The sequence below is a fragment of the Megalops cyprinoides genome, chromosome 1 (genome assembly GCF_013368585.1).
Source record: "Megalops cyprinoides isolate fMegCyp1 chromosome 1, fMegCyp1.pri, whole genome shotgun sequence".
Taxonomy (NCBI): Eukaryota; Metazoa; Chordata; class Actinopteri; order Elopiformes; family Megalopidae; genus Megalops; species Megalops cyprinoides.
The window spans coordinates 18,627,293-18,643,314 of NC_050583.1; the positions used below are offsets into that span (position 1 = coordinate 18,627,293).

General features: G+C 41.7%; 2 protein-coding genes across 3 annotated transcripts; both read left to right on the plus strand.

Annotated features, from left to right (window-relative positions):
- The first annotated feature begins 2,184 nt into the window (after positions 1-2,184).
- On the plus strand, positions 2,185-7,754 carry ddx5 (DEAD (Asp-Glu-Ala-Asp) box helicase 5). Of its 2 annotated transcripts, none has more exons than XM_036529431.1 (12): positions 2,185-2,349; positions 3,158-3,420; positions 3,602-3,735; positions 3,882-3,947; positions 4,031-4,172; positions 4,265-4,425; positions 4,511-4,683; positions 4,794-4,904; positions 4,982-5,043; positions 5,148-5,207; positions 6,519-6,753; positions 7,012-7,125. In XM_036529431.1, the coding sequence occupies exons 1-12, from the start codon at positions 2,309-2,311 to the stop codon at positions 7,040-7,042; spliced, it is 1,479 nt and encodes a 492-aa protein (XP_036385324.1). In that variant the 5' UTR covers positions 2,185-2,308; the 3' UTR covers positions 7,043-7,125. The 2 variants fall into 2 exon arrangements, with proteins under 2 accessions (XP_036385324.1, XP_036385316.1); XM_036529423.1 differs by having other exon boundaries at positions 2,186-2,349; positions 6,519-6,740; positions 7,012-7,754.
- Positions 7,755-9,430: 1,676 nt separating this feature from the next.
- On the plus strand, positions 9,431-14,028 carry polg2 (polymerase (DNA directed), gamma 2, accessory subunit). The gene is made up of 8 exons (XM_036544331.1): positions 9,431-9,943; positions 10,036-10,153; positions 10,747-10,852; positions 11,155-11,337; positions 11,802-11,942; positions 12,588-12,668; positions 12,951-13,051; positions 13,803-14,028. Exons 1-8 carry the CDS (start codon positions 9,448-9,450, stop codon positions 13,966-13,968), a joined length of 1,392 nt encoding a protein of 463 aa, XP_036400224.1. The 5' UTR covers positions 9,431-9,447; the 3' UTR covers positions 13,969-14,028.
- The last annotated feature ends 1,994 nt before the right edge of the window (positions 14,029-16,022 follow it).

Genomic DNA, 16,022 nt, shown 5'->3' on the forward strand with positions numbered 1-16,022 from the left:
CCAACAGGCCAGAAATTACCTATGTGTGTCCAACCTAGGAGCATATGGATATATGTCATTAAGCAACCTATAATTTTCTTCAGAAGATTAAAGAGCACACAGAATCCCTTCAAGATATTGAGAAAATAATGCAAAACCTCTCCCTCTGTCCCCTTACATTAGATAAAAACATACTTAAAGAGCAAATGTGATAACACACAGTCCACAGTAATTATTATTGTAATTATTACCAGGTGACACCAAAACAACCACAGGTTCCAGAACAGAACAAGGCTCTTTGTTTTGATCAGATGCTGAGCTGTTAAGCACAGATTTAGAGTTAAGTGTGTTGAAGTGGTTGTGGGATCTCCTGTGTGCTGTAGCATGGGACGCGTGGAAAAACACAAAGAGAGGGGCCCTGAGCATGCCTGGGTACTTAATGGTTGATAGGTCAATGATATCTTAAAAGTTTTACATTTAAGTTCACACAAACGTGGCATACTGTAGGTACCTCAGCAGCAGCTAAATTATGGCTGCAATATATGGGTAAATACATTGGTTTGTATGACAGGCATGGCTGTTTAATGATAATAAATGTGAAAGAGATGCAGTTTTTAATCTGCATTCCATAATTTTGGGCCCCTATATCCCAAATCCCCAGCATTAAAATTTAGGGGATGGGATTGCTGGCTGTGCTACCTCTTCTCTGGCAGAATATAAGTTACCCACCACTATTCTGTTTCCTCTTGAATACTCTCCTGGCTTCCTTTACCTCGGGGCTATACAGAAACTGTATTATGGGACTTACACACACTTCACAACCTCATGTAGAATGGTTGATTCAGACAATTATTAGCTCTGTCGATTTACTTGTGGGTGTCCAGCAATTTAAGACTTGGAGATGCTGCCATTATACTAGCATGGTACTTTTACTCTGCATTAACATCATCCAAAACAGAGCTGTTTTTTGATACATATCTGTGAACATCAAATCTCCCTTAACCTCATACTGAACAAGTTTATCATAGCCATCTTACTATAATACAAAATTAATACAGCAGTTTATTCCGTGGCCTCATGTTGTAGTTGACGCTTATGAAAAATGTAACTAATTTTTTAATGTATTTATTTATTGAAGTACAAGGTTTCGGATACATTAGCTCTTTTGATCTTGAGGCATCTGTGAAGTAACTACATTCACGTGAGATCTGTTGTGAACTAAACAGTAATACAATTTAGGGGGCCCGTGCAAAATATAAAATGGTTTGCGAAGACAAACATGGTCGATGTGGTCGCTTCCTCCGTCGTGTTTTGAGGACATCTGGTCTGTCAGTGACTTACGGAATCCTCCATATTGCCAGCTCCGTCTAGACTGGTTGTTAGAAACATAATTAAAGGAATGTTTAGCAGAAGTAGCAACTGGTAGATACTGTAGCGCTTCCGACACAGCCTAGCAACAAGGACATCCGCTTCCCATTGCTTCTCTGATAACTCAATCATAGAAAAAAATACCCGTCACAAGCTTGCAGACGGAATACAGATTGTGTATTTAATAAACGAATTTATTTACAATTCCACAGTGTTTACGATAATTAAACTATCTAACGTTTTTCGTGTTGATATATTTCCTTAGTTGCACATTGGCAGTTACATAACGCTAGCTAACCAACCATGTATAATAGGCGTTTCGTTGGAGCTGGTTGCCTTAAACCTAGGTCGAAAAGATGTATATTCGACATGGTCTTTAATTCAGTACATTATATACTCGAAACTAAAAAATTGTCCACACCACATTGAGCATATTTCTAAACTCCTCAATGAAATCAATAGAGTTTGAACATTCTACACAGTTTGCCATTTCGTGTTTATGTGGTGCATCATAGAAATAGAATGAAGAGATCCAGCAAGATGTGCTTTCTTAAAATTCTTGTCCAATACAGTGGTTATTTACCACAAATGTACCGAAATCGTGCGTCCGAGAGTTTATGATTTAAAAAAATCAACTCCACCTATATTTAATCATACAGTTTAATCATACAATTTAAAGCAAATATCTCTTCCTTTGAATTTCCAATCTATTCATTTTAAATCTACGATAGCCTAGCCCTTACGTTAATGTGATAGAAAGTAGTACCGGTAATAGGCGGATGGATACAAGGTCTCCTGCTTGAGCTCGTGTGAGTTTCCCGTTGCGCTATAAACCAGTTGTGCTCGAGGAGGAACCGGCATTTTCGTCACCAGCACTGCCGCCTGCATTACTAGACGATAGTCAATATTTAAATACAAAGTTATTCTTTAATTACTTTATTTTTTACACTTTGTTTACATCATGCCTGGATTTTCCGACAGAGATCGCGGGAGGGACAGAGGGTAAGGTTTTTGAACATTATATAAAGCTTGCGAGGTAGTACCTAAATCGTTTTGACGAGGAGCTGGTTAGCTACCTAATTAGCCAGCTAATAATGTTGTTAGATATCTAACTAAAGGTACCATGTGGGTAGCTAGTTAAATCAATCTTTTAGCTAGCCCCATACTTATTGTAAATACGAATGATTTAAATCCGCCATCCTGCTTGCAAAAGGGATTAAATGATGACCTATTTGTTGCTTGCAAGCAGTAATTCTGGTTTTAAAAAGACTGTTATCCATTGAAATCATTATTATAACGGAGAAAAAAATGGTGAAAATGTATATGTGAGAGGAAGTTCAGGTAAAAATTCAGACATACAACCCTCCTTGGTCTTAGGTTCGCCATGTGGCGAAACTGGATGCGAATACAAAATGCCGGCCGGTTTTTTCTTTGTTCCTCTGTCGGTCAGAAGTAAAATGGCAGCGGCTTAAAATGTGACGCAGAAACAAATGAAATCGACCCTGCCTACAAGCCTCATCCGTTGTTCACTGCTTAAATTAATGCTGTTAAGTACGACGACTTAAATGCTTTTCTCAGGGTTTGAAGATAGATGGCCAACAGCTACTTCTAACACGCTAGCATTCGCTACCGCTAGACAACATGGTTAGCTAGCAGATTACCGAGCTAATAGTTAATAGTCGGCTGGGTGCGTAGGTAGCTAATGGGTTCGTTACATTCTAATACTAGACACGATATCTATCCGAAACATTCTGTCGTGTAGCGAAGCGTGGGTTTCATTTTGGTGGTCTTTATATCATTCTGCTCACAGCTATGGCGGTGCACCACGTTTTGGTGGAAGTCGAAGTGGGCCTCCCCAAGGAAAGTTTGGCAATCCCGGCGAAAGACTGCGGAAGAAACACTGGAACTTGGACGAACTGCCAAAATTCGAGAAGAATTTCTACCAAGAACACCCCGATGTCACCCGTAGACCGGCCCAAGAAGTTGAACAATACAGGAGAAGTAAAGAAGTCACAGTGAAGGGACGGGACTGTCCAAACCCCATTTTGAAGTTCCACGAAGCCAGTTTTCCAAGTAAGTAAATCTATATTCTGCATGAACTTTGTCATACAGTACTTCTAATATTGTTGACTTTTCACTGTGTTGTATCTGACTTGGAAGTTGCTTTGGATAAGAGCAGCAAAATTTATAACATTCTCCCTACATTGATACATCTGCACATGTGTTGAAACTAATACATTCTGTTGTGTTGCAGCATACGTGATGGATGTGATCACCAAACAAAACTTTTCAGAGCCTACCCCTATCCAAGCACAAGGATGGCCATTGGCTCTGAGTGGGAAAGATATGGTTGGGATTGCACAGACAGGATCTGGCAAAACCCTTTCAGTAAGTGATGGGCTCTTAAGTCTTGTCTTTTACACATCCACTAGTTTGCATGCTTTTTATTCCTGCTTTATGAAAGTAGACACTATGATATAAATGCCAAATGTGACGGTCATTCTCTTTACACATTACTTTTGTTTTCCTCGTAGTATCTTCTGCCTGCAATTGTGCACATCAACCACCAGCCTTTCCTGGAACACGGTGATGGCCCAATCGTAAGTACTTTCATATATCGCTAAGATTATTCCCCTACATCGTTGCAAGAGGATAGCTGGATGTAATGCCTCCTTTCTTTCAGTGTTTGGTCCTTGCCCCGACCCGTGAGTTGGCCCAACAAGTCCAACAGGTCGCTGCAGAGTATGGGAGAGCCTCTCGACTGAAGTCCACTTGCATTTATGGAGGTGCCCCTAAAGGACCACAGATCCGTGACCTTGAGAGAGGTATGGTTAGAACTTGAAAACCAGTTCCCATCTGAATTTTAGTTTATAAATGTGGAGACCAGACCAGTTAACTTGTATTGCTGTTTTTCCAGGTGTTGAGATTTGCATCGCTACACCTGGAAGGCTGATTGACTTCCTGGAGGTTGGAAAGACAAATCTGCGTCGCTGCACTTACCTCGTCTTGGACGAGGCCGACAGAATGCTGGACATGGGTTTCGAGCCACAAATCCGAAAAATTGTGGATCAGATCAGAGTAAGCCAGCGTTACATATTGTACGATTTTCAGCATTAGGCTCCACAACTAGAGCTGTGGTAATAACTTGATCTCTTCTTTCCAGCCGGACAGACAGACGCTCATGTGGAGTGCCACTTGGCCCAAAGAAGTGCGTCAGCTGGCAGAAGACTTCCTGAAGGACTATGTGCAGATCAATGTGGGTGCCCTGCAGCTGAGCGCCAACCACAACATCCTGCAGATTGTGGATGTTTGCAATGATGGAGAGAAGGATGACAAGTGAGTTTTTGTATGATTAAAGGAATTGTGTGTATTGAATTTCACTTGGGTGTTTGGCTATGACAAACAGCTCTAGTCGGTGAAGCTAACCGTCTAAACCTTTCTTGTAGACTCCTCCGTCTGCTCGAAGAGATCATGAGTGAGAAAGAGAACAAGACCATCATCTTTGTTGAGACCAAGAGGCGATGTGATGACCTCACAAGGAGAATGAGAAGAGATGGGTAAGTGCCTTCAGCAAATGATGCAAGTGGTGAGACAGTCGTCAAAGTGCTGCTTCTAATGTTTGTGTTCCTTCCAGCTGGCCAGCAATGGGCATTCATGGAGACAAGAGTCAGCAGGAAAGGGACTGGGTTCTGAATGGTATGTTCCAAATACTGTTATTTCAGTATCTGCTGTCACTTGTAGGGGGGAGGACAAAGTGCCTCTTGACAGAGCTTCATGGCCTTCAATTTGTCTTCCTACAGAATTCAAATACGGAAAGGCTCCCATCCTGATCGCCACAGACGTCGCTTCCAGAGGTCTAGGTTAGTGTTCCCAACATACCTTTCTGTACCATTTCTTAAAATGTTACTTTAAAGAAAGTGTATTGCTTTCTTTAACTTCTATGCATTTTCTGAGTTTTTCTCACCTAAAGGTGCAGTCTTTGTGGCAGGGCCTAGGCATGACAGTCCAGGCCTCGAGAGGGGGAAGGAGGACTATTGGAAGTGACCGACTGGCTGCCACCCAGTCGCGTAGAGAGGTGAAAGGCTGAGCTCAGCATTGTGTGCCAGTAATCTTCGAAAGGCAGTGTGGCTAAGCCTTGTTCTGATTCATATCTGTTCTCTGTCCATGGGTTTACCTGAAATGCCATTCACCCAGCCCTGTTCCAACTCAAACCCAGCTTTGTGCTGTTACCATGCCTTGCATGTCTGTTGTAGAGCACTGTGTGGCAAGTCATTGTTTGAGATTTGGAAAGTTTACTTGTGGAGCTTGTTAAAGCATGGGTGTTTGCAAACAGATGGTAAAAATGCTGGTATTGAAATGGAGAGAGCAGTTTCAACATAGTCAATCACCTCTCAATTGGTGACAACTGGCACATGTGTAGTGACAGTGGGACATTTAGAGAAAAAGTGGAAATATAAAATCTCAAACCAAATTCCAAGCTCAAGTTCCTCCCTCGCCTGCGTTTTTTTAAGTCATGTCGAGACCTGCCAACGAGAGACATTTTCTCAAGTGAACACTGGCTTCTTGGAAGATCTTGCCTAGACGAGACTCATGAGGGATGCTTTTTGATAGATCGGGGTGAATAGGCGCTTTTTCTTTTTTGGGACCCCTCAAATTAGTTCTGGTCTATATGGTCTTGGCAAGACATGCAGTGTGGCCTTTATAGCAAGCTTCTTATGAGTGTGTAAGGGAAAAGGACCTTCAAAGCCTTACCAACTGAAAGGTCCTATATTGGCACACGAGGAGGCAACAGTGCACATAGCGGCCCTACTGCGTAGAAGCACCTGGATGTCACTTGACAATTTGTGGGGATTTCGCTGCATTGGGAAAGGACTAGTGAATGCATACTCCTTAATGGTAAGACTTCAATCCAGTTTTTTCTTGTGGTTAAGAGGGAGGGTGACGTTTTTTTTTTCCTTTTTTTGGACGGAAGCAAATGGAGTGTGCATCGTTTCTCTCTTCCCACAGTAGTATTCCCATGGAGTTGAACATTGGATTTGTGTTAACGCTATTCTTTGCAGCACAGATAGTATCTTCTCCCCACATGTTTTGCTAACTTGTGTTTTTGGTCTGGCTGTTGTGGTGTGCAAAATCTTGTACGTTGCTTTTTGCCACACTGCAACACTTTACAGATGTGGAAGATGTGAAATTTGTCATCAATTATGACTACCCTAACTCCTCTGAGGACTATATCCACCGCATTGGAAGAACCGCCCGCAGTCAAAAAACGGGTACAGCCTACACCTTCTTTACTCCCGGCAACATGAAACAAGCCAGCGACCTCATCTCTGTCCTTCGCGAGGCCAATCAGGCAATCAACCCCAAGCTCATCCAGATGGTGGAAGACAGAGGAGGTAAATTCAATTGGTGAGATACAGAGACTGTGGTTCATCTACAGGCCTTTCTTTACTTTTTTTCTTTGAGTGGATGAGCCATGGAGTCATTGTGCAAGGGAGGGTTTAATGTGGGGGGGGGGGGGTTTCATAAGGGCTCTGGTTTAGTTGTTTTACACAAATTCACATTTATTGTATCTAATTTATTCCATATACTTTTAGAAGTGTGTCTTGGTTCTGTAAATGCCCACCCACCATTGCCGTTTCTAAATCCTGCATTCTTTTCTTTCAGGTCGTTCAAGGGGGGGAAGAGGTGGCTATAAGGACGACCGACGGGATAGGTATTCTGGAGGGAGGAGGGATTTTGGTAGCTTTAGGGATCGGGATAGCGACAGGGGATTTGGTAGCGGAGCAAAGAAAGTTTTTGGCACAAAGACACAGAACGGAGGCTATGGGGGAAGCGGCTATGACGGCAGCAGCAGTAGCTTTGGAAATGGCTATGGTAGCAGTGGACAGTCCAACTTCGGCGCTGCAAACCAAGCTGGCACATTCGGAAATCAGAATTTCCAGAACCAGCAGTTTGGAGGGAACCAGGGCGCTGCTCAGAACGGCATGAGCCACCCACAGTTCCCATTTAACCCACAGCAGCAGCCGCAGCAACCACCACAACCCATGGTACCCTACCCCATGCCTCCACCTTTCCCACAGTAAAAAAAAGATGCGCACATAATACATGTAGGAGTAATTTATTGTTTTGTCCTGTTTAAGTCCAATATTCTTATCCTGCATTGTACTGTATTTTTATTTTTACAATTGAGTTGAAAATGCTCATTTTGAAGTCCTGAAAAACCAAGTGGTGTCTGCAGTGCAGCAGAGTGTGATGGTGCACTTTTCTTACCATTTTTGTCACATTCCTCTTTTTTGTTTTTTACTAGGTAATGCAAATCATTTAATTTACAGTATGTTTAAAGTGATATGTTCAAATCTTAACAGAAGGCAATGCATGGCCTTTCAAATAAAAAAAACAAAACAAAAGCTCTCTGTCTTGTGTCTCTGTAAGGGAACATTTGCCTGGGGGTAAGACATCACAGGTCTGTTGTGAGCTTTTCTTGGAAACATAACACTAGCATCTTTATATGAGATGCTAACACATGATCCAGTTCATGACACTTTTGAGATTGAATAGTTACGCATTATGACTGATTACACAGGGGATTTGTTTCATATATGCGAGTTTATTTTTAATCTAGTACTGGCACCTTGAAGTGTTGCTTTGACAGTGACTGGATTTTCAGTTAAGGTGGTGCTAGGGGCAACTGCACATCCAAGTCTGATTCAAAAACAGCTATTTATAAAATACATTAAGCTGAAATACGGGTTTGGTAACTGCTGGGGGGTTGCAGTGTAGCACAGTGGTAAGGAGCAGGGATCATACCTGAAAGGTTGCTGGTTAAACTCCCTGGTGGTGCACTGCTGCTGTACCTTGGGCAACACACCTAACCTACAGTTGCCTCAGTAAACATCCAGCTGTATAAATGAACATACAAAAAGAATTGTAGCCTATGTAAGTTTCCCTGGATAAGTGTGTGCTAAATGACTTCATCGTTTTCAAATAAATACCAAAGTGTTCAGCTTCCAGATAAAAATGTTAGGCTCATGGGTTTTGAGCGAAACGTGACCAATCCAGCACTACATGAAAGTACATACATGTTATTAGCCGTAAAGTTGGATTTATCCAACTCGGCAGGGATCATCCACTGTAATTAATCTGCATGAACGTTTGGTGCGTACTGATTCATTTTCACTGACAACAAACTCAAAAAAGTCGGAACGGACACATATCCAAGGCGGGGATTCTTCGGAGAACCCATCTGTACGCGCGGCCATTACAGTTAAGTGCGGGTACTGCTCAGATCCACTATCTGGGCGGGTGGATCGTGGATACCAGTAACTAGATTGACGGGCGAAGATAAAAGTGCATCTGCGAAGCACCCTCTGATTCAAATGCGCTCAACTGTACTTGAATGTACCCAAAGGAAAATCTTCAGCATGCACATGCCACTAGCAGCTAACGTCACATGCCTTGAAGCAGGAACTACGTCATCGTGGTCCGCCGCGTTTCACAATCCGACCGTCTCGATGAACATTTTCTAGGTACTACCAGGAAAAGTTATTAATATAGCATTAATGTCCCGTTGAGTATTTTAAAATTAATATTTACTTGAATGAAGAGAACTGAATTTTGGGTAGCTAGCTAAAAATAATTCTTTGAAATTGACTGCATTACAGCGTTTATTTGGTTCCAGTTTAAGCCAGCATGGTGTCACGTTGATTTCGCGTGTAGGAACTTAGGAAGCCAAGGCAGCCCAGACAGCTAACAAAATCTTAAACTCGCAATGCATCTTTAACTATGCAAACATGAACCGGGACGCTGCCTTACCTAGCGGTCAGCGTTTGATGTGCATAGCCATGTGGTAGTTACTTAAAAGTGTTCTTGGCTAGCCAGTACTTGTGTCTTCATCCTCTCATAGTTAGCCGGACAATTATTTTACAGCCTGGGAACGTGCAGACCTCCCCGTTACCTTCTGAAACGAGTTGTGAGAAGTGTGTATGAGTACTATTAGACATGTTTCTTCTATCGTAGCCAAAGTAAACATTATTAGCTTTATGTTTGCCGATGTTATTTCTTTCATTGAAAATGGGTACACATACAAATCTCCAGGTCAGAATGCTAACCTACTGTGTCAGAAGGCGAATGTTCTTCTTGAAGAAACAGAATGTGCGATCGTTGCTTTGTGGGTTCGCTAATCCCTTCCAGCTATGGAGAGACTGCCGAAGCTTGGGGACTGCCGTTAAAGACAGTGATCACACAAGCGCGTTCATGCAGTTCTGCTCAGGCCGCTATTACATAATCCCTGACCAAGGAGAATCATTTCTACGTGGTATTAGTTGTGCCTATGGACCCTTGGGAATGGAACTGAGGAAGAATATGCTGGACCAGTGGTGGACGTCAGTGGTGATGTCCAAAGCACAGGTGTTTGGAATCAACACTCTGCACTTGACCAGAAACAGACCTGTGACTGATCAAAGGACACTTAAGTTAGTTGACTGTAATGCTGTGGACCACATTCTCAGCCAGAGGGCTCTAAAGTTGGACCAGGTTAAAGAAGATTTACAGAAACTACTGCAGAACAGTGCACCAATACGGAGTAATCTTCTGCAAGGTAAGTAGTCAGTAGTCAGTGTCTAGAGTGTAAAATATTTCGCTGTTTACTTTGAGAGGTATGTTAATTGTTCGTTGGTCCATGCCTCCTAGGTGCTTTGGAGCAGTATTTGCCCTCTTTGGAGCTGGTGAATAGGAGGCTTCCATTTGGCCTGGCAGAGACTGGGGTGTGCTACCAGCCATTGGAGGGACATATCAATGGGCCTGGTTGGTGAGGCTCTGCGCTTCATCTACACATTGTGTTCATGTTTGGTTCGACTCCTCTGAATGCTGCATATGTGCCATCCTCTTTGTCATAGTTATTTTGTGATGTCCGGCGGGGTTTCTTATGGCACTCTTAATATAGCAGTTGCAGCCATTACAGGTCTTGGTAGAAGCAAGTAATTATTACATTGTAATTATTCTGCATTCAAATACTGTGCTCCGGCCCCATTATCCATCTACATATTTTGATCTGGGTGGATAGTACTGGTCTTGGACGGGTGCTGTCCAGGATGTTCACATTTCACCTTACAATGAAAAGCACTTATGCTTGTATTGCTTCATCCGAGCTAGTTTAAAATCTTTGACTGCAAGGTCATTAGTTATTTAAAGAGTACAGGGAAACACATCCCCTGGTCTTGACACATTGACGTGCCTTTATTTTGACTGGACTGTCTGTTTATTTTTACCTTTTAGTGTGACATTGTGTCTTATTTAAGGCTACTTATCAGTAGGAACAGTTGTAGAGGCTCTATGAGGTGTGTATCAGCTACAATGTTGTACTGTAGGTTGAAGCCTGATCTGAGCTCCTCTCCCTGCCAGCCCAGCTGAGGTTACTCAGGCCTCCCTGGTATGGTTCTGTTCGCCCCGCACCTCCTCGCAGTGGCTGGACTACTGGGCACGTCAGCGGTTGCAGTGGTGGCGCAAAGTGGGTTTGCTTAGTGGATTTTGGGTTAATATGTACCCGTTGAATTGCATTTTCATTTGTGAATGATTTCCTTTTGAGGATATTTATAAAGTTTCTGCGATTACTTCATTATGAGATGGGTTCATGGTTATCATTACTGAAATCTCTGACAACAAAGGATTAGATGCGTACAAAATTAGATACTGTTTTATCGTGGATTATGTGCAACTTCATTCTCTGTCCTGATTTAAAAGCCAACTGAATAGCCGATAGCAGGTAAGCCATGTTTGGTTATAGAGCCTGGTTGATCTGTGTGTCTGCAGTTCGCCATGGGCCCTTCCAGCTTCAGCAGCAGTGACATAGAGGATGGGAAGGAGGGGGAGAAGGTATCTCGGGGGGTCAGAATACTGTACCAGTTCCCCTGGGGTGCAGAGCCACTGGAGACACTGTGCAGCCTGGGGGACGAGGAACTGCTGCAGTTACACAAGCGCAGCAGTAAGTTGCAGGTCAGTCAACCTCCCACTTATTCACACATGTGCAAATATAGTGGGGTATGCTCTCTTGAAATTCTGACATTTTTGTTCATTAGACACCTTTGTGTTTCATTGAGTACAATAATACATTCTGTAATTAAGCACAAATGTATTCTTTGAAGTGGATTGCTTAATTCTTACAACCTGATGTGTTAAACAGTGTTAATATAGGAATGATTCTGTCCCAGTGTTTTTTGATTACTATGTGTGATTGATACTTATATCAGTATTTCTCATAAACAGAGTGCACTGGTATTGCATAAGATGGGTATGTATTCCTGTACTACATAGTCATAGCATACATGTCTTCACTAGGGACATAGTTAGCCCGCTGAATAAAAAGCCCAGGTCTTCGCACAGTTCTCATTGACTCAAGGACCTGTGTTACAGTTTACTTGGTGTCTCCATGGACATCTATGGATTTGCTTGTCCCACAGTGTAAAGATGGGAGGAAGTCCGTGGTGCCTCACGTCATTTCTGTGTGTGCAAACATCGACCGTGGAGTCTTGGCATATCTGCATAATTCACTGCAGGAGATGAAGAAGACAGACAGCAAACGGAAATTGCATTCACGAAAGGTGACAGCTTTTTCCTCCTCAAATTCATTTCTTGGCAGTCTAAATTTTAAGCATTCTGGTGCAGTAGAAATATGGTCAACTTTATTCTCACTGTAGAGGTTTGTCAGTAACTTTACATCATACGTATATACGGTAATTTTTTAACAAAAACGATTGGTGACCTGCTTGTCTCCTGTTTGCTGAAATGTTGTATGAAAAGACCTTTTGTTTGAAAAGATCTTGCAGCTGGCCTTGTCTGGCCAGCCTCACCCTGGAAGTTGAGGAAAGGTGTTGCTTGAGCGCACCTTTTAAAATGCAAATGAATCCTTCTGGAGGCAATGGCGAGACACTGTTCACTCTCCACAGGACGCTAGCCTAGCTGTTTACCACGAATATCAGGGGATGAGGCAGGGTGTGCTTAAAAAGCAGCGTCTTCTGATCGTTGGGGGCTTTCTCTCTGTCCCTTTCTGTCTCTCTCCCTTTCTGTATTCAGGGAGAAAGCTCCCTTTTGGAACATTGAAGCAAAGACTTTAGCCTGCATTTATTTTCATACTCAGGGAAACTCTCATTTCTACACTGATAAATCATCAATCGTCAAAGTTTATCACCAGTGTAAATTTGTAGCCATGTGTGTTTGATTATATGAAAACCTCTGCATTTGTGTAGGTTTTAAAGCTGCATCCCAGTTTGGCCCCAGTTAAAGTAGCCTTGGACATGGGGCGCGGACCCACTGTGGAACTACGACAGGTAAAACTGTTGTGCTACCCTCCATGCATACGCTGTTCAATACTCAAACAAACTATTGCATTAGCCTGTATTGTTACGTTTTTTTTGACATTGCACAGACATTTCATCTGCGTAGATGTCTTTATAGTCCATACTCTTTTTACAACATACTACATTTTATGAAATGCATGTTAACAAGTACAGTTGATGTCAGAGTAATTAGGAGGTTTACTGGAGGTTTATTATTATGAATAACAGGCAAAATGTCGTGGTGGATACCACTGCTTTCCCTTGGTTCTCCAGGTTTGTGAGGCCTTACTTCATGAATTACTGGAAAGAGGGATATCAACCTGGCCTGGTTACCTGGAGACCATGCAATCATCCATGGAGCAGCTGAACACCAAGTAACTACTCATATTAATTTACCCCTCACATGTCTAGACCATGGAAACATACTGCTAAGATAGAGAGGGACTGTGTTTCACAGGACCTTTGAATATTTTGAAGTTTAAGCAATCTTAGGATCAATCATAGTTACTACAGAGCAACCTTAAAATATAAAGTGAAGGCTTTATTATTATTATTATTTGAATTATTTTTTATGTGCATCATGTGTCTTGTGCAGGTCAAAGACCCTGAAATTTGGTGCATAACCTACTTTCATATCCATTGTTAACATGGGTGTAACATACATCTGTTAGGTTGCAGAAGTGTCCATGACGAGACAACTGAATTTTAAAGCAAGTGCCAAGTTTTATTTGTAGAGATGTGAAGGTTTAAATAAAATTTGATCATTGTGTTTTTTGGAAAAGAAATCATTCTTTGAAAAACATACAAAGCCGTAGTAATCAGTTCATCTGAGCAAAAATTACATTTTCAATTTCTGTTTTAACCATGTCATTGCTAAAGGTTAACAACTTTGTGAATAAACATGGAAGGCACTGTACATGTTACATAATTGACTGCAAAAAAAAAAAAAAAAAAAATTAGCATTGCTTGGCACCACTGGTGGAAGCTGAAGAACTCCAGTCTTATTGTTACAGACATTACATCCAAATGTTGAGATAAAGTTTGAACATGCTTTTAGCTGTATTCGGCGTGACCCTGTGATGGGTGTTTTTCTCAGCAGTATGTTCTGTGTGGCTGTGTCTAAAGGTATGATGAGATGGGTGTGCTGTTCACCGTGGTGATCACTGACAGCACTCTGGAGAATGGTCTGGTCCAGGTGAGGAGCCGTGACACCACCATCAAGGAGACCATGCACATCGCCGAGATCAAGGCCTTTTTCACCAAGTACGTCAACGCAGCTGAAAACATCTGAGCCTCAGGACACAGATCTGAAGGACCTGCAACAGAATGCAATAAAAACAATGAACACAAAACTTGGCCCTTGCAAACTACTTTTGCTTTTTTGGATAAAGTATAGTGGAAGTGTAGGATGTTTCCTTTTATTTATGAATAAACTTTTTCTTACATGAGAATTGATATCTTGTCGTATATGTGACCTATTAATGGTGTAATACCCAGGACATTACATTTTTCAGTATTTTCCATTTTGTAAAGGCAATACTGCATGTCATACTTTTATATGAAGACAGTTTAGCTGCCAGTGTTGAAACCTGAAAGGCTTTCCTAAATACAGTAGGATGAAAATGATTGGTGGAGACACATCATTCTGATAAAGCTCTCATTAATGTTTACCTGAATTAGAGCTTTGAAAAATGCCAGATCTGCAAATTGTTCCAGGTGAAAGCACATCTCACTTTCCACAGTCTGAGTATATTGGTCATTCTGAACTGTAGTAGATGGAGATTGCGATGTAACACTCATATTGATCAGCAATCATTGTGATTTATTGAGTCGTCAGAATCCTGACAGCAGAAACAATTTGGATTCGAAAACAAAATTCAAAAACTTTGGTCGTCATAGCATTGCTCCACATTCTTCTCTGGCATACAAAAAGCTCAAAGATGTGCTGTATTGTTCCAAACTCAGATGCCTGGCAATCTAAGAAATAAATAATATATCTGTAAGCCAGCAAAACATGCTTTATACACTGTAACAGTGTTTCCCAAACCTCTCCTGGAAGACCCCTTGTCCTGCATGTTTTAGATCTCTCCCTGCTCCAACACAGCTGATTTAAATGATCAGTTTGTTATTAAGCAGCTCCAGGAGTTCATAATGAGTTGATCATTTGAATCAGCCGTGTTGGACTAGGGAGAGATCTAAAACATGCAGGACAAGGGGTCCTCCAGGAGAGGTTTGGGAAACGCTGCACTATAAATTTGGCACAAGTGGCACATTGTTACCTGGTGTGCAATATTTAAAGTTAATATGTCTATGAGTGTAGTATTCAGGCTGTGCAACTGCAACTATAGTAGAAATTCCACACATTTGTGTATAATTACATTTTGTGGCTGTGGCATGTGGTCATCTTATGAATTGTAATTCCCATATAAAATCAATGTTGTATTCATATATGAAAAGCTTATCATATGTGAAGGGACCCATAAAATCTTTGGGTTATGCAAGTGACAGCTCAAGAGAAATGGCTTTTGAACATGGCCACATATAATCACTATCCATGGTATGGCCACCAAGGCATGCGATTCAACAAGTTAAATCGTATGTGAAAGGCATATAGCATTGTGATCCTACGTGCAACATTTGGAGGTTATGCACAGCAGAAAGGACTATAAGCACATTGAAATATATTTGCCAAAGGTAATAAATATGTCTGTTAATGTGAGGAATAATGAATTTATAAAGAAATGACACGGCAGTACTATTTCCCATAATCAGAATGTTGTCAAACAGCCTATAAGCTAAGTATCGTGGGTTCTGTTTTGGGCAAAAGGCTTTAATGTATTATTGACAAATCCCCGCCTTACACCATAATGATTAATAGCACACTTCAATATGTCAGGTAGGCTAGCTATACATACAGTGTCTGTGGTGTTTGACGCAGATTGCAAACGAATTTGTAAAGAATGTCCAAAGCAGATTTGGAAGGAAAACTGACAAAAGGCAAATTAAGCAGATCGACACACTTCATGATGTTACAACAGTTTTTTCTTCGTTACATTAGGGCACCACCCAGAGACTGTGAACACCATATTTGAATATCCGGTGCTTTTGCAGCCGCATTCCAGCAAATCAGTGAAAACTACGTTTTAAGCCCCTCTGGGCGTAACCGTAACCAAATGCCATCTGCCCCTTGATTTTTTTTAACATACTATCGTGATGGGTGAGAAGTTTAATCGGGATGAGTTCCATGACCATAAAAGTACATTTAAAAGACACTTAAATTGCACGCAGTTGCTTTAATACTACATGGAATTAGCACCAGAAATTCGCTTAGGCGTTGTGGTCACT